The following is a 21,032-nucleotide window of genomic DNA, read 5'->3' as shown; positions in this document are numbered from 1 at the left end:
GGGAGGAGAGTTCCGAAAACGGACCACATATTCGCCAGAAACAAGCGGTACGGAACACGGCGAACAGACCGACCGTCTCTTGCTCTGGGGTGGTGTGGCGGGGAGGAGGGGAGGGGGGGGGAGGAGAGTCCTCTCTCGAACGCGTTTAAGACTAGTGTGACAATAGGAACATGGTGTCTGCTCTGGCTCTGGCGGGGATCAAGAAGGATATGTCGTCGGACGTTCGGTACCCGAGTCTTTGGGCTCGCGAAATGCACTGAAACCAACACTACTACTGCCTCCGGCTCCTTCATCAAACGTTTCCCTTCCTTTTATACTCTCTTCTCTCTCTCTCTCTATTATTTCTCTCTCTCTCTCTCTCTCTCTCTCTTTCTGTCTACTTATGTCTCGTCTGTAATACAGCCAGGACGGAGTTCAATCGCCGAAAACGTGAAGCCCCGAGAAAGAAGGGTATGCGTTATCGGTGGTGTTTAACGAGGTTCACGTGGCCAGTCCCTCACCCCTGGCCGCGGGGGGTGGCGGAAGTCGAGCGGATGGCGGTGTCGAGTTCCCTTCCGACCTGGCGGGCGGTTCTCTGTCGAAGTGGTGTTGAAGAGCGTCTCCCGTCCACGAGGACACGTTGGCGCTGTTCTGATTGCTCCCGTTGGAGCCTGGCGTGCCGGGCGAGTGGGAGGGCGACGGTGTCTGGAAGAGCATGGATCCGGATGGAATGGAGGATTTGCCGTCGAGCAACGGCCCGTTGCTGGACGCCGCCATTGGCTGCTTGTCCAGGGGGAATCCGGCGCCAGCAGCGTACACAGAGCCGAACAATCCCGCGTATTTGCCTGCGGCCACCGAGTGGCCCGGTAACCCGTTGTTACTCTGTATCACCGAGATCTCGTTCAGCTGTAAGTAATGCACGCCGACTGGTTAGGTTTATTCGGAGGCAATTACCTACAAAAACGAAAGAAAAGAATAAATCGTTAAGGGCGTGGGTGTGCTGGACTTTTCCAGCTCTGCCTGATAAGGGCTAACCACCTTTCGACACCTCGTGGGGGAGAGGGAGGGGCCTTATCTGTCTGATTGGATTTGACGATTTGTGTAAACTGAGACTTGAATTGTTCGTCTTTGTCTTTGTTTAGATGGGTTTGGGTAATATGCGGGAGATGATAAAAGTTGATCGTCGCCATAATTTTAGGTGTTTTTATTCGTTTTTTTGAAGAGAATGTATTATTCATGTGATAAGTATAAATTAGATATAGAATAGCAACGTAATTCTTGTTTGAACAATATTTTTATTCGTCTAATAAAGCATTATTAATAAGTATTTTAATATATTATATATTAATATATATAATTCTCTGAGAAAATAGATAATTGAAATAATCAAATATTATTTTAAAACCAATTAAATTGATTATATACCCGACTTCACTTTTTTCAAAATACTCATTTTATCTCGAACTTGACAAAATTTTAAACTCTATTCTTTTTAGTCGAAACTGAAACAATTAAAATTATATCAGTTTAAAAATTGGGTCAGAGATTAGCAAATATATTGACATTACTTTGAAAGAAGCATACTTCAAATCATCGTAAACAATATTTACTTGAAAAGAAAAAATAATATTTATAAAAACAAAAATATATATATATATAATCGAATATATGCAATAAATAAAAGTACATAATTGAATTCTGAATCTCGGTATCGAAATCTCGATATCTCAAAATTTATAAAATCGAAAATGCGTAACAACGCGTATTTTCCTTGGGATCAATTTCGACTCAATTAAACCTCAACTTTGTTTTTGACAAAACGACTGTGTGAAACGACTAAACAATACAAAGGAAATAAATATGAAATTAATCGAGGAAACGGCTCGTACATTTCAAGATGCACAACCACTCACTTTCTGCTGTACTCCGTTAAGGAATGGCGCGGGTAGATAGGGATAGAAAAGATCCGGCCGTCGCTGGAGGAATTCCGAGTCCTTGGGGGTGATGGGTAGGGGAGGCAGATCCAGGGACATTCGACGGCCTCGTCGGGAAGCTCCGTTGGTCCACATATGCGTGCCCATGTGCACCTGCGGATCAAAAGAACCGTGTCCGTTTGGTCAACTCGGCTCCACCTGGTGTACGGTGTCGTACGTATGTGTCGCTGATCTTTCATCGAGCTTGCGATTATTCTTTCTAATACCTTCACGTTTTGTACGTTACGCATTAGCGTTAGTACAAGCGGTAGCAGCTAGCTGGTGTTAGTGAATAAAACTCGAAGAATCCAGAGACACGGGGGATACAGCGGAGAGACAGAGAGGGAGAGGGAGAGAGAGAAATAGAGAGATAGAAGACAGACAAAAGAGAAAGAGACAGATAGAAGAGAGAATGAGACAGAGAGAGAGAGAGAGAGAGAAGAGAGAGAGAATACGAAGGAGAGATAAAGACAGAGATAGATATAGAAAGAAGAGAGAAAAGGGGAGAAAATGGCGGTGTATACCTTGAGATTGCCCTTGGTGGTGAAGGCCTTCTGGCAGACGGTGCATCGGAACGGTTTGTCGCCCGTGTGAGTTCTCATATGGATCTGGAGCGCCGAAGATGAGGAGAAATTCTTATTGCAAATCTGGCACAAATGTTTGCTCGGCACGCCTGGAAATACATACACATTTTCTCTGAACAGACCCTGACACAAGTAGAGCGAGGTAGTTCTTCAAGCTTGTCTCTTTTCTTCGAGATGTGTCTGTGTGTATGTATGTGTATATGTGTGTATGTATGTGTGGGAGAAAAAGTGATGACGGTGGTGTGGTTTCGATCGTTGGATCGAGATCGATGATTCGTTACGAAATATATATATATATATATATGTAGATCAGAGAAAGATATTCGTCACACGGAAAAGACGAAATAATCGAGAGAGATGAGAGAAGAGGAGAGAGAGCGTAACCTGCCACCAAGGAAAGACAGAAGAGAAAGAGAGAAAGAGAGAGAGAAAGAGAGGGAGGGGGGGGCGTAATATATAAAGAAAGAGCGGTGGTGCGGAGAAAAGCACAGGCGTGGTGCACAAGTATAAGCGAAGCTGAAACATATTGAAAACAAAACAACGCTCGTCGATTCTCGCGACTATCGGCTTCTCAAGCTCGAATGCGATATTTCCGTTCTAGCGAAACAAACGGTACAATTCTGCCAAGCCAAGCTTCTCTTGGACCGTTTCTCGAATTGTGCTCGATGAAGAAGCAGACCGAACAGAACGCTTTTCAGAATCAGTTCCCAAGCTTACTTACTGGCTGGTCTCTTTGGCGCTGGCAGCTCTCCCTCGGGCGGAGATCTCTTCACGGCGATGCTCTGCTCTATCGAGGTAGGAGGCATCGGGGGAGGAGGTGGCGGAGGTGGCGGAGGCGGCGGTAAGCTCGAGTCCTCGGCGCACATAGGACTTCTCGAGGTCTCGTGCTCCTGAGACTGTGTTGGTGTTGCTGCTGCTGTTGCTGTTGCTTCGAGTCGCTGAACAGATGGGGCGGCATATCCCGGATCTTGTGGGTCAGCATGTGCTGCTTCATGTTCCCCTGCGGGAGAGAAAATAACGATTGGTTACATTTATAAGCAGGCCGGACTTGCGTCGAGTTCAATCACTTCGTCGATTACACCACTTTGCACCATTTCTCGCTGTTTCGCATCATTATTGGCTATTATATTTGTATTTATAAACGTTAATTTAGATTTCTTTTTTATTTCTCCTTTTTTTTTTTTATTAATAATCTTGTTTAATAATCTCAATTTTCAATGGACAAAAATTCATCTTGTTGCATTCTTCGAATGAAAATTATATATGGAGATTGGATGCGAAAGCGGAAATAAAGATGCATAGTGGTGTGATCATAGTTATCATTGTGTTCATGTGTCAAAATTCAGCAGGCTCTTACCAGGAGGCTGTGCGCCGAGGGTAGAAGTCCGAGGGCGGGCGACATCAGCGGGGGTAGGCGGATGGCAGGATAGACAGGCGTAAGCCCCCGCCCCCCTCCGGCTCCTTTCCGCCCCCGGTTCTTCCGATCCTCAGGTCGCCGCCGCCGCCTGCGTTTCGCTTTTTCTCGACTACTGGCGCACGGTGATCCGAATTGAGGATCGGGTGAAGTGATCGAACTGTTAGCGGGCAACGGTTGAGACGCACAGACGCATGCTTGCTGCCCGGAACCATCGTTCTGAAATTATCGTAGAAAAAAACAAAGATACAGAGCTGAGCCTATAGGCTTCGTGTTCATCGTGATCCAATGATTTTTTATTTAATTATTTATTTATTTATTTATTTATTCTTGCAATGATCGATGAGCGAATTGTGATGAATTTTTGGAAAAAATTAAAAAGGTGCTTTTGCGTTAGTATTGCTCTAGTTAAAAATACTAGTTTCCGTTTCTAAAAGCGACGAAGCGATGAATGTTTCTCGTGAAAGAATCGTGCAACGATTTATAATGTACCTTTTTTTTTTTTTTAATAAATATTTATAAATATTCTTCTCTTAATAATGTTGTATTTGGTATTCTTGAAATGGTCGATGGATGAAATTTCAGTTCTAGTAGTATAATTAAACAGATTTGTTTGTTGTAAACATTTTATTATTTTATTAAGGAGGAGAGGAGAGTAAGTGGACGATTAAGAAAGTTTAGAAAACGGAATTACAATATTTTTAATAACCCTTGAATTTTCTCGATACTTCAATCTGTATGAAATTATCAGGTAAAATTCGAAACGCCATAAAATCGGTTCAAAAATTTTTAAATCTCGAACTTGAAAACTTCGTATGCCATACGTAAGCAGTTGCAACAGCTTACGTAACGAAAAATTATTACTTAAAATTAAACGTAAAAAGTAATTAAATACCATAACCATAAAAAAAGAAATAAAAATATCTACGTGAAGAGGAACAAATTTACACACCTCTAATGATCTCTGTCAAAATTATTACTACCTTTTCGAAACTTTCAAATCTATCCTTAACAACGATCCAAGAAATTAAAGAATCTTAACAATTCGTGCGATAAGGATTAGAACAAAATTTCTTGTCGCTCGAATCGAAATTCCCATCGATCCACTCGCTGCACGATCCCCCTTCCGAGATTCGTTCGGTGAGCAGCAAACAATTCTGAGGGATGGACGCGTCCAATTCGATCCTCCCGATCCATCGAACGCATTCAAATTCACTGTACCTTGGTCGAAAATCCTCTGTCGCATATGGTGCATTTGAAAGGTCGTTCCTTCGTATGGCTCCGGTAATGGATCTCCAGCGCGGAGTTGCACGCAAATGTCTTGTAGCAGATATTACATGTGGTGTTTCCACGCACTGTAACAGATCGTACCTCTTTACAATTGCTTCCCGACACTTTCACACGCTTCTACCGTCCGTGAAAGCAATTTGTAACCCGCGATTCGAGCGTAAACTATCCGTCACGAACGCGAGAGGAGAGAGAGAGAGAGGTTTTAATCTAATCGTTTAGGACACGCGGCCTGAAACGTTTAGAGCCGAGACGCTGGTCAACGCGAGGCCTCCGGAACCCGAACCTGATCGTTATCCAAGCTAGCTCGAAAACAACGTTACAGTCAACGTTGACGTTGTTGGCAGTTTGAACGGAAGGATTGAAATGAATCGTACAGGCAGCAATCCGTTTTTCCAAAGAAATTTATTTATTTATATATCAAATATCCATAGTTTCGATTTTTTCTTTGCGCAAAAAAAAGGGATACAAAATTGATATTTGTGCACGCAAACTCTGTATCTATATCCGTATATATATATATATATATAACTGTTCTTTTCTATGTCGAAGAGTGATTCGAATTGAAAGATAGAGAGAGAGAGAGACAGACAGACAGAGAGAGAGAGAGAGAGAGAGAGAGAAAGAGAGAGAACAAGAACGACAGAGGTAGAAAGATAGAGAGAGAGAAAAAGAGAGAGAGAGAGAAATAGAAACATAGAGAAATATCGAAACAGAGGTGTTCGAACAGATAATAAAAAGAGTCAAGCGGGAGGGTGGGAGTGCTAGGTCCGGCTACACCACAAACAGGATACGTCGATATACAGAGTTTGGATAAAGGTGGACGAATCAGTCAGACTGGCAGTTGGTCAGGATCAGTGAATCGTGTCAGATCGATCGGGAGGTGTAGCAGGAACTGCAGCTCGCCCTGATGCTAGCAGCGCCTACCTGCTGGCCCTCCGACAGCCAGGCCGAGCGGGTTGTAGGTCGACGTGGCAGCCAACACGGCTGACGTGGTCAGGGAAGCCAAGGGTCCGGCGGCGCCGCTTCCAGGAGTCACGGCGTTCATCGAGCTCACGCTGTTTATGCTCGACGAACCGATGCTGCTGGTAGACGGCGACGATGAGACCGCTTGCAGCAGGCCTGCGAACATGCCGAACGGGTGCGGGTGTTGGGTCGTGGTTTGCGGAGGTGGCGTTGGCACGGAAGCCACCGAAGCGGGAGTGGACGATGCCCGGGGTGTCAAGTCCAACGGGGCGCCCGAATTCATCGGGCTGTTGCTCTTCTCGCTCCCGTTGTACCGGTGAAACGGGGGCGATCTGGCCATGTTCCCCACCGTCGACGTGGCCGTCGTGGTGATCGTTCGAACTTGGTTCTCCAGAGCTGCCAAAGAAGTGGAGAAACTCGGTAGAGACATCTCTTTGTGCTCGTTTTCCTCGCTCTCGCGATCCTGCTCGTCCTCCACGTCGCCACGACCATCGCGATTCATGGCACACCTCTCGTCTTCCTCCCTACGATCATCCTCCTCGTCATCCTGATCATCCGCTTCCTCGCTGTGCTCCTCCCCCGTGTACCTCTGCTGTTGTTGCTGTTGCTGGTGTTGATGCTGATGCTGGTGTTGATGTTGATGCTGATGCTGATGCTGGTGCTGCTGCTGCGCCTCGTCCTTCCCGTCCACGTCGTTCTCCTGAGCCTGTCTTTCCAACGCCTGTTGCCGCGTCGGGGGGAAACTCAAGGGGAAGCCGGCTCCGGCAGGGTGAATGGGTGGAAAGCCCTGCGGGAGGAAGGATGCCAGCGGGTGGTGCGGATAACCGGGCGGGAACTCGTTCACCTCGCCGGCTTGAATCTGCTCCGGGCTGAGCTCCGTTGGCTCGCCGGTGTGCAGCCGTATGTGTTGCTGCAACACCAGCGCGTTCGTGAATTTCTTGTGGCAAACGGGGCACTGATGCAACACCCTGAGCGGCGGCTTCGCCCTGTGCACGCCCATGTGAGTCTTCAAGTTACCCTTTGTGGTGAACGCCCGGCCGCAGATCTTGCACTTGAACGGCCGCTCGCCCGTGTGGGTCCTGTAATGCATCTGCAACGCGCTTTTGCAGGACAGCACTCTGTGGCAAATCACGCACTGGTTCGGATCGGTCAATTTGTGCTCGATGTTGTCCACCAGTTGCTGCAATTTGGACGTTTCCGAGGTCTTGGTGATCTCGATCAAACTTTCCCACGAGTTGTCGTTGCTGCCCGGCCGTGGCAACAGGCTGGAATAGATGGCTGGATCCTTGGCCGGATCGATCATCTCGCTCGTATTGACGGCGGACGTGTTCACGGTAGTTGGGGCGGGATGGTGCGGGATTTGATGATGCGCGGGCGGCCCTGGGAACAGAATCCCCGCGAAGGATGTTTGAAGGCTTCCGCTGCTCGCGCTACTGCTCGCCGGGGATGCCCCGGGATACGCGACAATATGCTGCGGCAAACGATTAATCGTTCCCCGACCGGACAAATTTTCCGGCTGTTCCTCGATCTCCTCGTCTACTTCCATGTCGGCGTCGCCTTCGAGCCGGCCGCTGATCTTACTGTCCATGCTACAGTCTTCGTAAGTCTGCGGTTGAGAGGGTGGATTGACAGAGGATTGGGGTGAATTCAAATACCGTCTGGTCGTCTCTTCGAAATCCTCGCTATCCTCCTCCGTCGGCTCCTCGGCCTCCTCCGGCTCTTTCTTAGGCGTTATCCTCTCGCCGGGCTCGTGACTCGTGGGCCGTTGGTGTTGTTGATACTGGTCTTGCATAGGCGACCGGTGCTCGAGCTTGATCTCGTCCCTTTGCTCGAGTTGTTGCTGCTTTTGTTGCTGCTGCTGCTGTTGTTGTTGATGTTGATGTTGTTGTTGTTGTTGTTGTTGTTGTTGGTGGTGGTGGTGGTGATGATGGTGGAGGTGATTGTCGTGAAAGGAATGACGAGAGTTGGACACAACCGCGGGGGAATGTGGGGACGTGGTCGGGGCAGTGGTAACGGGTTTACTCAAGTTCTCCGGCACGTCCTGATCGTCTCGATGAGCAACAACCGGCGATCTGTACAGGGGTGGCATACCGGGAAGGGCTAGGCTGAGCGGCAGGGGAGGTTGGGGGGGTAAAAAACCGTGGGCCGCCGCCGGGTGGAAGGTGGGATGGTGAGAGGGTGGTGGCGGTGGCGGGGACGGCATCGGTCTCTGACCAGAGGCGATTTGCTGTAGCAGGGGTGGATGGTACTTGTCCAGGTGTTCCGGAACGGGATTCGGGTTCATCTTAACATGTGGAAACTTGGCCGTATGCCTCTGGAAGTGGACCTTGAGGTTCCCTTTCGTGGTGAAGCGGCTGCCGCAGACGTTGCATTTAAAGGGTCGCTCACCTGTGTGCGATCGTATGTGGATCTGAAGCGCCGAGTCGCTGCCGAACACCTTGCCGCAATACCGGCAACGATGCTTGAAGAACGGCTCCCCGCGACCGCTTCCGGACTTTGAGTCGTACGGGGAGAGGCGGGAGCCTTTCCCTCCCCTGAACGCCAACTCGTCGGCCAGGTTGTTCGCCAGCAGTCCTTGGCTGGCGTTGTCCAGAACTTCCTGGGCTCTCTTCTGCAGCATCTCCAGGGTGTTCGGCTCGTGCAACGGTGGGGGATCGGTGTTGGTTATTATCGACGAAGCTAAGGAAGAACTGATCGAGCAGAGAGGCGGAATCTGATGAGACATAGGCACCTGGCTGCTGGTGCTGGTGGTCGCGGTCGTGCCTGTCGCGTTCGTCGAAGCCAGGGGAAGATTCAACGGGGACGCGCTGCTGGTCGGTGTGGGCCGTTCCTGGGCGAGGTTGGGCGTCATCGGAGCTGGCGAGGTTTGCTGATGGCTCGGCGGACGCGACGAGGGAGGCGAAGTAAGGCTCGACAAAGGTTTGGGCTGAATGATCGGTGACGGTGATATTTCTTTGCTGTCCGGCGGCTCGCCCGGCGGTTGCTGTTGCACCGTTTGATTATGCGTTATGGAGAGTTGTTGCTGGAGTTGACTGATCAACTGCAACTGGAACACTTGTTGATGCTGCAAGGTGTACAGGGTGCTTTGCAGCAACGCCAAATCTTGGAGAGCAGCCTCGGTGTCCGCGCCACCGGCCAACGCTGTCGCTGCGAACTGAGCAACCGCCACTTTCGTGTTCTGAAGGGCTTCCAAGGTGACGTGACTAGTTCCAGCCGGTGGGAATAAGCTGGCCGGTGTCCCACCTTCCACGAAATTATTGTTGTTCTCAGCATCCTGCCTGTGATGCATTTGCTTCCTCGATCCTTCCTCGTCGTCCTCTTGATCGTCCTGCTCGTCCACCCCTTCCTCCTCATCCTCCTCCAAAACGTCTTCCTGATCCTTGTCATCCTCGTCACCTTGATGAGACCTGGCAGCCGTGAGGTCCACGGCTTCGTCTCCGCCAGCTCCTGCACCGCCACTCTCTTCTCCATCCGACGTAAAGTCATTTTCCTCTCCTGTAACATGTAATTAATTACTCGATTATTCACGTTTATCCTCTATCGAGTCGAAAATACTTATTTCATCATACGCAAAATAGAAAGGTTTCACGAATATTAAAAGTGAATCATTTTAGTAAGCGTAAATCTAAACGCGTTAACGTAAAAATTGAAAATATAATGAATTATAAGTTACGCCACATCCGAATGTTTATTAAAAGATTTCGATGGAAGAGGAAGCATTTCCATAGCATTTCATAGTATTCGTTTATAAGGATATACAACAGTGTTCATCCGAGTGAAGACTGACAAACTTGAATCTTATTAAATTATTCATTTTTTTTTTCTTTTTTTTCTTTTCTTTTTTTCTATGTTTTAATCGCGATACGAGGATAGAAGCCTGTTTGAGGTACGCGTTGTTTCCTGTGGTAGGGAGAACAACCATCTACGCGAAGAAGCCATGCCAGTTTCATCTGTATTCAATGTTTAAATCATTTGTATGTATCGCACTAATGACGAAAAAAAAATGTATAAAGAGCGTTGCTCGTTTGAGATACTGTATGTTCTATGAATTTCAAACAGTTAATCACGTTACCGATGCAACAAGAAGCATTCGACGAACGGACTTTACATATTAAGAGGAGTAAATGGCACGATTGGAAACGCTCTACGGATGTTATTCTCGTTCGTTATCCTAAATCTAATCATCGATCCGAGAGTTTTTTATAACGCGTTAAGAATATTAAATTTGAGAAAAATAAACTCGAAATAAAACGATAAATATTTTTTTCTTTTTTTCGATAACGATAATCGGATAATGATATTAAATTTTATATGCGTTAAATATTTTCTGAAGTGATTTTTTTTTTTTTTTTTTTTTTTTAATTTTCCAACTGTGTGAAAAATATATTCATATTACACAATTCGAGAAATCAATATTTCAAAATAACTATCGCGTTTAATTTATAATAAATAACGTACATATTATCGATAAGATTAACGTATTGATAAGATTAAAAGTAACATATTGAATATTCAATATAAGAAATCCAATGCATTTGTTTTTTTATTTCATATATATTGAGAGAGAAACAAAAAAAAAAGTAATAATAATTATTTCGTTCGATATATAATATGAAAGTTAAAAAATATAAGTATGCATGGTTTTCGTTGGTAATAATCCAAGACCTGGATCTTAATATTTTGTAATTAAAATGTATGAACATGTTGTTAGATCAAGCGAAGCATTTTATTATTTGTACGTGACAAATATGATGAAGAGATTACAATTCAATCGTTGTTGAATCGATAAAATAACGCTATGTTCAATAATAAAAATGTATTTAAAGTTTTAAGTATTCCTCAACTAGCTTCGCGTTACAACGGTAACATTATTTTGAACAATGTATAAAACTAGTCTACGAAACTAATTATCCTGCAATTCTGACAAACAAACAATTAAGATAGGAAATAATGCAAAAAATAAAAATTTACATGAATTCCATTCCACTTTGTAGCCTTATATAATTCAAACTTTTTTTAAATTTTATGGAAATTTTATTTAAAAAGAAAAAAAAAAATTAAAAATGCATTAAATTAAAACATTCGATGTAATAAAGAAAAAAATATTAAAAAAATATATATATATATATAACAAAAAGAATGAGAAAAATATATACACCGTGCAACAAGTTTAAATACAATTCTCTGAATCATCTGGGATCGAAAGAATAACATTTCAGGACTGTCTAAATAACATCGAAAAGAACATCACTCCGAGGAAACAGTTCACCACGCGAAGATGAAAGCTCATAAAATTTCGCTTCACGATTAAGGCAACCAGTCGCCAAGGCTGGAACGGGTCGAACGCTTGGCAGGTCGGCTTGTAATAGTTAGAATGTACAATGTGCCGGTGAAACCGAGTCAGAATCGTTAATCGAAGTCGCTCCGATTTTATTTACCACCCAGGCTTACCGACACTGATCACGGAATCTACGTGCCTATAATTCCTTCAGAAACTAAATAACAATCCGTCCACATTTAACTTTACACCACGTAAAAAAATACGAATTCACGATAAAAGAAAAAAAAAAAACGCAACAAAGGCCACCGTGATGAGGATCATCGTCCCCATTCGTGTCAATGATAAGAAACGGCGGCACCGCGATTAGTATTCCGCGGCGCAACGCGTGAAACCCGTACCGATGGAAACTTTTTAATACGCGCACCGGGGCCAATGAAAAATGGAAATCGCGCAATTACTATTCCCATCGAGGCATCCAAGACCCGTTCGAATCGCACCATTTAACGTTTCACTCGCCACCTGAGTTGACCTCGCCACTAATCCACTAAAAAAGACTCTGAAATCGTATTCCAAAACTTCGCGCGTCACTCTTTTTTTTTATTTTTTTTTCCTTTTTTTTTTTGCGCGCGCGCGCGAGACAAAAGTGTTCTGTCGACCGGTAAAACGTGTTACAAAGAGAGAGAGAGAGAGAGAGAGAGAGGCAAGGAGGGGGAGGGGCGGGAGAATTCGCGGGAAGCGTGACGTGTCGTGATACCGCGGTTCAAGGTCATCGTTGCGTACCGGAAAATCGGGGGCACGACAGCCTGGATGTCCCCTGCTTGATCCCCCTGCACTCGAGGCGGCGCGTGATGCTCCATCTCATGAGCTGCATGTTTCTCCACGTATCCGCGGAGAAAAAGGAGTCTCGTGCGTGGCGCCGACTCGCGGTGGCGCGCAAAACTTACGATTAAGTTTCGGCCAAACGCCCGCGTGTCGACCGGTGTCATCCGGCAAGGACGAGAACCGACTGATCGCTTGGTAAAGAGCCGGCCTGGGCGTAGGTACCGTCGCGCAACGTCACGCGTCACCCTTTCCCCCACCTCGCCACCCACCACCCCACCACCACCACCTGCCCTCCCTCCACCGCGCGCAAGCCTGTACACACGGTTATGACAAGAAAGGCGGCGCGGTTCATAAATCAGGGGGTAAGGGGCGGGGCCTGCGCGAACCACTCACCGACCGGTTATTAATTATTATACGGAGGGAAACCCCTCTCCTTAGGTTCCACCTACGCCGACCAACTTCCGGATTCACGGCGCTGCTGTGCGCTGGAGTGACGCGCGCTCCAAAGCGTACCCGGCTTTCGATTTTGTTCCACGCGACGCGCTACTCGGCTAGCGTTGGGGGGCATGAAAGCGTGAATTCGAGGATAGAGTTCCTTTGGTTCTCTCTGGAATGCGTCTAGACATCTCTTGCTTCTTTCTTTCTTCTCTTCTCTTCTCTTTTCTTTTCTTTCCTTTTCTTTTTTTTCTTTCTTTTTTTTTTTTTGGAGGGAATTCTTAATTCGGAAAGGAGAATGGAGATTTAAGAATCTGACGGTGAAAGAGGTATGCATAGCGAGCTTGTGGAAATAGTTGGAAGACAGTGGTGCTTAAAATAAGCAGGAAAGATAAATTGTTTCTTATTGACGCCTTCTTTATGGGATCTAAATTTCCGTTCACAGCTGTTCGTTTTAGCGTTTTATTTACCATGATATTCTTATATCGGTATTCTTGAAATACAATACCATTTTCTAAAGAGTTTTAGAAATAAGAAATAGTTTAATCGAAGAATTGTATATATCAATCAAAGGAATTAACAGTTTAAATGAAATATTTGTTTCTTTTTTGTTAAAATTTCCAAGAAGCATTTTTTTTGGAAAAGTTACAAAATTGTTGATGTATTGCTTCCTGTGTATCCCAAGATTCAGGACAAAAAAGATTTCACAAATTCTCTCTGTCCCTGGAAATGTTAGGACAAGATAAATGCCATTAGGCTCGTGTACTTTCTAAACTAGTATATAGGTATCTTTTTTCAAAAAAAAAAAAAAAAAGAAAAGAAAAAACGTACTCCAAACATAAATCTAACGTGACGTTTGTTATATCTACTATAATATCTGGAAGAAATGATGGTTAAATTTTTCAAAAAATTTTCTTATTATTCTATATTCTAAGAAATTTTAATTTCATCTTAGGAAAGGATTAAAAGGATTCTTTCAAAGATCTCTGATGAAATTTGCTGACAAAAAATGAAATTTCACGTAACGTTAAAACCAACGACTGATTATAAAATCATGGTAAAAATAAAGATCGACAGTTTATCAAAAGACTATCTTAATTCGCTGCCAATTAATCGGTTGGTAACAGGCTTCGCAGAGCACAAATACAGCACTGACTAGAACGTAACTTTTCAAACAAAGAAACAGCTGGGCGTGTCGAACGCAGTAGCTGAATAAAGCCTTACCGGATTATCTATACTGGGCATAAAATAGCTTTAATTCGATTACATGTTATCGAGTGCGAACACTGTATTTCATACGGCTTCGCGATCAGCTTTTGACCTCTTCAAGACTATCCATTTCATCTTACCGTAGAAACGTTCGATTTTCCAGCAAAATTTCACTTTTTATTCAATCGATTAAAATTACCACATAAAACTATCAAATAATATATTCTCTTTTATGAAATTTTTCAATAAAATGAATATTGTCCACGAATAAAAAAATTATCTCCTAAAGTTTTAATTTATCTTCTCCCCTTCAAAAAAAAAAGAAACGAAAAAAATTTCTTCTTCACTTCTTCAATCGTAGAACAAAAATCCTCGAACGATCATCGAGATGTAAAATTCTTGAAAAGCCATTTATCACCATTCATTATCAAGCTAACAAGAGGATGAATCTCGCAATTCATTTTAAAATTTATTACCAGTCGTTAATATTAAAAATTAAAAGACCAAATCATAAACGGCCAATGTAATGCAACTACCAGTACGCAGGTGGTTGCGGTAGGGATTCAGATACAAGGCAATAATCCGCGTGGTTCCTTTTGTCGGACGGCCGACTTCCTGCAGGTCAAAAGCTCGTGCTGGCATTCAGTGGTTGGTTGCGTAACGTCCTGGCCAACTGTCCCGGCTCGTGGCACAAGCAACCCGAGCGACTTTTGTCGAAAATACAGCCTTGGGACCCCGGCGGATGATTTATACACGCCAGTAAATCATAAACTGGAAGAAAGCCGCGCTCCAACGGAGGTTAACGAGGCCCCCGGACTCCGCGACAATGCGAAAATAGGTCGGAAGTCATAATTCACGTCCGAGGAGCAGCAAGCAACGGCTACAGCCTGTTTCCTGCTCAGGAAGAGTATAAACATTTCGTTTGGAAGAAGCTACGAATTTGCCAGGAGAGACACGCTACGCTGATAGAGTTACTCTTTCACTTTCACGGCTACGATATCTGGAAGGCAATTTCCTTTCGGAAAAATCTTCGATCTCCGCTGATGAGATTCGTCGATGGATTATTCGAGAATACATTAGCATAAAAAAAGTGAGTAAGCGTACCAATTTCTCAATTTCTTGGACTCGTGATGCACTTCTCGTTTCTACATCTAAGTCCATAGTTTACATGCGTACATCGATCGTGAAGTTTCTCTGATCGCTTAATTCCCACGAAACTAGCGATAGATAATGGCGCCATCTATTTGCTGGAAGGAGAATAAAATCGAAAAGAGGAAAAAAAGTTCTCCTATTCCTTTACCTTATCCAAGGTAGATTTCTCTAGCTGTGCGCTCAAAGAATCATCGAGCGAGTTGCCAAAATTTCGGAAACGATTCTACTCTCGGCCGAAAGCAGCAGGTTCGAACGTAGAGCATAATTGGATCAAGAGGACTCCGACTGGACTAGGCCCCTGGGCGCAGAGCGCAAAGGGCACCAACGACAAAGAGAGCGCATGGACCAACGACACGGACAACCGTCGTGCGATTGAACTAGGTTTTTCCAAGAGGCATAGAGGTTGCATCCCGTGGAGTACAAGGTCGCGGGACAAAGGAGGCCGATCGATAAAAGGCAGCGGGCGAAGAATCGTTGCGGGGGTCGTTGCTCTCTCTCTCTCTCTCTCTCTCTCTCTCTTTCTCGAGTCACGGCGCATCGGTGCCGAATACGAAAGGGATTCGTACTCGTAGTGACGGGGTCGAGTCTCGTTTAAATAAGTTAGCAGCGCGGCTCGGTGTGGCGGCGGCGGCAGCGGCGGTGGCGGTGGCGGCGGAGGCAAGAGGCAGAAGGGAGGCAGGCAGGCAGGGAAGAGATAGCAGAGGAGGAATGAGAAATGAACGGGGAAAGAGAGACGCCGAGGGAAATTGCACGTGGCGGGCCGCGATTGGCTCGCACCTGTCTCCTCGGACCGCCCTCCTTTACCCGGGATCGCATGCCTGCGTACCTAATACGCTTTCTTACTCGTTGCATACGCGGCTGCCTTGCACCGCGTGCATGTGGATGCACACTTTCTCACCGGGGCCAAGGTGTTCGTGCCGTGTAATGAACCACCACCGCCCGCCGGCTTTGCCTCCTCCGCCTCCTCCCACTCCGCCGCCGATCCGTCGCAGTCGCCGGCCCCGGCCGAGTGGGGTACCGGAACAAAGTGGAAGGGGTACGGAAGGTTCTCCACGCCGGCGGCGGTGAGGAAAGGACAGACGATATATAGTAGTACATATTATACTTTTGTATGGGCCGCGCGAGGGGCGGTGGGGGCGGTAGCCAGGCATAGCCGCGCGGTTGCACACGGTTAATCTATCTCCGGGTAGACACTAAAGCGCAAGATGGAAGTCTCCTTCCATTACGATTGCCATATTTGCAACCTAGGCCCCCTCCTCCCCCTCCCCACCCGTTCAACACCCCGAGCTCGCGATCTTCGCGACCGGCCTCCCTTTGTTCGCGAGTGACTGCTGTCCGCTCGATGAGTTACGGCCGGATCGTTTTTCTTCTTCGCTGGGGGGCCCCTCTCGAGGAGGAGAAGTGGAAGTAAGGTGGGTCGTCGACGGAGGGTAAACGTGAACGTACCCTTTACACGAGTATTCATACTCCCCTCGATCATGGAGACGTGTGAATGGAAATAATGGCATATTTTGTTTATTGGAGTGGTTTCAGGTTTTGACGGAGATATTAGAGTTGTTGTTGTTGAGAAGTTTATTCGAGTAAGGGAGGAGGCAGTTTAGAAGAATTATGGTGGGAATGGATAAGAGATGTATCCCTTGCTTCATTTTATTCAATCTTGACAAATGGACGTATCGAATTTGGCTTCAAATATAATTCGAAATTTTTATTTTTAATTTAAATAAACTTTGTAAAATGATCATATTTTCCTTCAGATTTTTCAACGTAGATAAGATAAGATAGTCGTGGAATTTTGTGAAAAAACGTAACAGTATAGTTACACGCTTCGAGCTTTAAAAGATGAAGGCACATAAATCGCGTAACACGCCAGATCGTAAAATGGCTATCATTTCGTTCAAAGATGAGAAATCCAAAAAAAAAAAAAAAAAACACTACTTAAAATTTACCCAACAACGAGGACAAACCCACGACAGACAGACGACTATCTTGCCCGCGAGACCATTCGCGCAGCAACACTCTTCGACATCTCCTATTCCCCCATCTCCCCCCTCCGTACACGTATAGCAAACCTCGATACCCGGTTCTCCGGCTAAATACACTTTCCTCCCCTAGTTCAAATCTCGAACATTTTCATCGGTGTGGCAGGAGTTATAGGAATCCGCGGTGTTTGTTAGGCGATCAGTAACGCGTTAACCGTGTCCAGCCTTTGTTATCTTTAAACGAAGGCAGCTCAGAAACAAAAACACCGTCCGCCGAGCATGAAGTAATAAAGAACCTCGCGGCGGGCCGGCGCGACGACCGGGCTTAGACCGGGAGGGGGAGGGTTGGGGAGGGGGGAGGAGGGGAAGGTGGAGGCGGCGGCGATGAGGTTGGGCCGGAGGAACGGAGGAGGGCGAAGATCGTTCGGCGACCTGTTAAGTAACCAGCAGATTTACAGGGCTCTATCTTATCGACCGGCCTCGTACACCGTCCCTCGGTGTGCGCGCTTATTTATTCGTTTGCAAATGAATAAAGAAGGCCGATCGATGCTCGCGGACCAAGAGCGGAGAGCGCGGGCCAACGGGTACAAGTCCACCTATGGATTCCAATCTAGCGGTAGAGAAGTTTCTGGCACGGCGAGGGTCCCCTCCCTCTCCCTCTCTCCGGTCATGTCATACGCGAAACCCTTATCTCGTCCCGGGCGAAATCATGATCGTTCCTCGCGCGAACTTCCCCGTGGGACAGCGAGCTACACCAATTCACGGCCGGAACACGGAGTGTGAGAGGGTTTTAATGTTACCGGTGCTTGGTCCCGGGGAATTTATCGTTATTTGTAATCGCGGCCGGTCGAGTTTCTTGGCGGTTCGCCTTTCGGCGGCGCCCCTCCGCGGGCGTATATACCACCCTTTCCCGTATATCCTCTTTCCCCTGTCGATCGCGTACGTGTGTGGATCCGGTATACTCGCCGCGGGATGGGCCCGCGTGAAAAATCGCGAAGGTATCAGCGACGTACACGGAGCTGTGGTTAACGCGCGGTTTATCTGGGAAGAGGAGGAATCAATTCCGATCTAATCCTCTCCGAGGAGGAAGAGTACTCTTTGCTTTTCGATCGATGCGCGAGCGAGCGGGAGAGTGGTGTTGCGTCGAGAATGGGAGAGGACTTGTTTAGGGATCGAGTTTCGCGAGGTTTATTTGAAATTCGGTGTGGAACGTAATATACGTGGATAGATGGATTCGATGGATTCTTCGTAAAAAAAATACGTAATTTTATAATTTTTAATAAGGAGAGAAGGGGGAATGGATTTTTAAGTTGATAAAATACGGTACGGTAACGTGTTGTCATCGTTGTTTGGCTTGGAAACCGCGGCGTAATAATCGTAATAATCATCGCGGCAACAACGAGCAAAAGGCGTGGCACGTGAGGGAACACGAGGAAAGAGGGCGTGCGTGTTAAATTGCTGACGTGCGTGCTCGCGTTAGGATCGAGAAGGGGCCTTTTTACGAGACGGATTATTATTTAAATGCTCTCCGCGGAGGCCCGATCGAATCATATAAATTGGAAGGAAGGAAAAAAAGAGTATTAACTTGGACACCTGCAACCTGCTCGCAATTTCACGGGGCTACTTAAGTATATCCTCGAACGATCCTTCGAATTTCTTTCTTCTCTCTCGTTCTCGATCAAAATTAAAATAACACTTTTTCAAAGATAGATAGATCGGCAAGTGTCTATCGTGATCGATAAATTTAAATTTAAACGTTTCTAGAAAATGTTAAAAAGAAAAAATTGATCGACGCGCGTCAACGATATTAAAAAAAAAAAAAAAAAAAGATTTTACGGTGTAAGAGTCGCGATAGCACCTTAACTCGTCAAACATGTTTCGAGCAAAGACAAAAGAAAAGAGGACTCACGAAATGCACCGATCAGTTACGCATCTCGGAAACCCATAATTGAACCATTTAGTTAACCTAATCTTCATCCGGCCCGGTGGTAGAACTCCCGAAGGAGCGTGCAGGTCAAAGGGGATGAAGAACCCACCACTCGTGAGTTGGTTCATCATTGCGTGGCAACGCGCTTGAATATCGTTCTGGCCATAATTTAAACGTCGTTTGACCAACGGGTCAATCTGCCGGCACTAATTCACTCATACCTCTGTAACAGATCGGGCAAAGTTATAACAGAACGAGAGAACCGTTTCTTTTTCTCTATTGCCCCCCTCCTTCTTCTCTCTTCCTCACCCTCCCCTCCCGTTTACCAGGTGTATATATAAGATGAGATTGCGACTCGTCTCCGTTTTCTTTCATCGTCATCCGGGCCCCGTGACTTTGGCTCTCTCGCACATGAACGATCGCGTGGACGGTTCGCGATTTTACAACGATACATGGTAATTAAGCGTGCCTCCCTCCCCCTGCCCCCGTCCTCTGGCGTTCGATCGTTCTGGCGAGACGACGACGGCGAGAAAACGTGACGAGAAGCTGTACAAATCTATTGCACGGTTGGAAAACCGGTCGAAACACGGTTCCGTTTGGAAAAAAATCGGGCCACTTGTTTTTCGAACGAGTTGATCGGCAGGTTATTCGATATTTCGAGAATCGTTGGGGATAGTATTAATTGGATGCTCAATGAGTTGATCGTGTATAACCAGACTGGGATTATTCTGTCGCTTCTTCGAGCGTGAAAGTGTGCAAGAGAGATGAAACGAGATTGCTTCTTCTTTTCTCTCCTTCTCGTCTCTCTCTCTCTCTTTCTCTCTTTGTTTTTTCAAGCAGTGATGATCTGGTCTGGAAATAAGGATATATAGAGATACGATTTACGCGAGGTTTTAAGTTGTCGTTTATGAACTCGGGTGAAAAATTTTAACGACACACGACTGTTTCGAGATTATTATCTTCGTGTGAAGTATCTCGCGCGGAATGAAATATTTCAATCTGTTTTCTTCAACTTTGCTAACGATTCATTAACGAGGATCTTTTTTTTTTCTTTTTTTTTTTTTTTTTTTTTTTTTTTTTTGAATAAATTGCCGATCGAAACGTTTGATCTTGGGAACATATTTCAGAAATCTTTTCAAAGATTTATCCTATTCGATTAAGAAGAAATTTAAATTAGAAAAAGTTTCGACATCGATCGGCACAGATATCGGTTAGACGGTTTATTTCATCGATTCCTCTCCGACAATTTCAATTCCTCTCTCGTTGAGTTTATCGATGCATTTGCAATATCTTTTTTTATCACGTTTGACTAAATTATATTATCATTTTTCACGTTATCGTAAGTATGCATAAAATATAAACTTAAAATGTAAACGGTAAAAATTAATGAATACAACTCGGGAAATGCCTTGCATGTATGCATAATTAATGCTTGTTTCGAGCAAAAGTTTTTAAGTTCGGTTAATTAAGGTTTATTACTATTTAATTTATTTTTAGCGTTAAAATTTAGCTCGTGTTTGTTTATAAATTAACACAGTACGTTTAATTAAAATAAATCAATGTTACAATTATAAGAAGAGATCGGATCATTTGTTAAAGTTTAAATCGCGACGAAAAACAGAAAAATTACACCGCCTTTAATTTCTTAAAATTAAAATTTCTCGATCCCATTCTTCCTCGGTGAAAAACGCTTCGCTTCGCTTCATCACCAACTATCTATTCTAATCTTTCGACCATTCTCCCTTTTCCGAGTTTATTAAAATCCGCAGATTCACAGTTTCGATACGAAACAAAGGACGAATTAACGAGGTAAGTTTTCTTGTTTCATAGAGGCGCGTGCATTCGGTCGATTAGTAAGATTTACGCTTTGACCAGGCCAAGTTTTATCCGCTCGATTGGCAATGTCCAATGAGCGACGATTAATGCCACTCGTTTAGTCGGTTCGCGATAATTGCCATTGGCTTTAACTCACCATTTGAAAACTGAGTTATGCACGTGAACGAAATTCTCGGACGTCATTCAGG

At 45.3% G+C, this 21,032-nt stretch overlaps 1 protein-coding gene across 1 annotated transcript in view; it reads right to left on the bottom strand.

Annotated features, from left to right (window-relative positions):
• Positions 1-337: 337 nt before the first annotated feature.
• The window catches only part of salm (spalt major), a 72,078-nt gene continuing 51,383 nt past the window's right edge, over positions 338-21,032 (bottom strand). The window contains 8 exon segments of the mRNA XM_086910929.1: positions 338-885; positions 1,893-2,066; positions 2,477-2,625; positions 3,258-3,447; positions 3,450-3,536; positions 3,894-4,169; positions 5,172-5,305; positions 6,165-9,698. Coding sequence (XP_086767055.1) covers positions 481-885; positions 1,893-2,066; positions 2,477-2,625; positions 3,258-3,447; positions 3,450-3,536; positions 3,894-4,169; positions 5,172-5,305; positions 6,165-9,698 — 4,949 coding nt within the window. The 3' untranslated portion in view covers positions 338-480.

This window comes from Apis florea, unplaced genomic scaffold (assembly GCF_048593485.1).
Source record: "Apis florea isolate Af1SG1 unplaced genomic scaffold, ASM4859348v1 contig_3203_pilon, whole genome shotgun sequence".
NCBI classification, from domain to species: Eukaryota; Metazoa; Arthropoda; class Insecta; order Hymenoptera; family Apidae; genus Apis; species Apis florea.
Note: the sequence above shows the minus strand (reverse complement) of the source record. Positions and strands in the feature narration are given on the sequence as shown.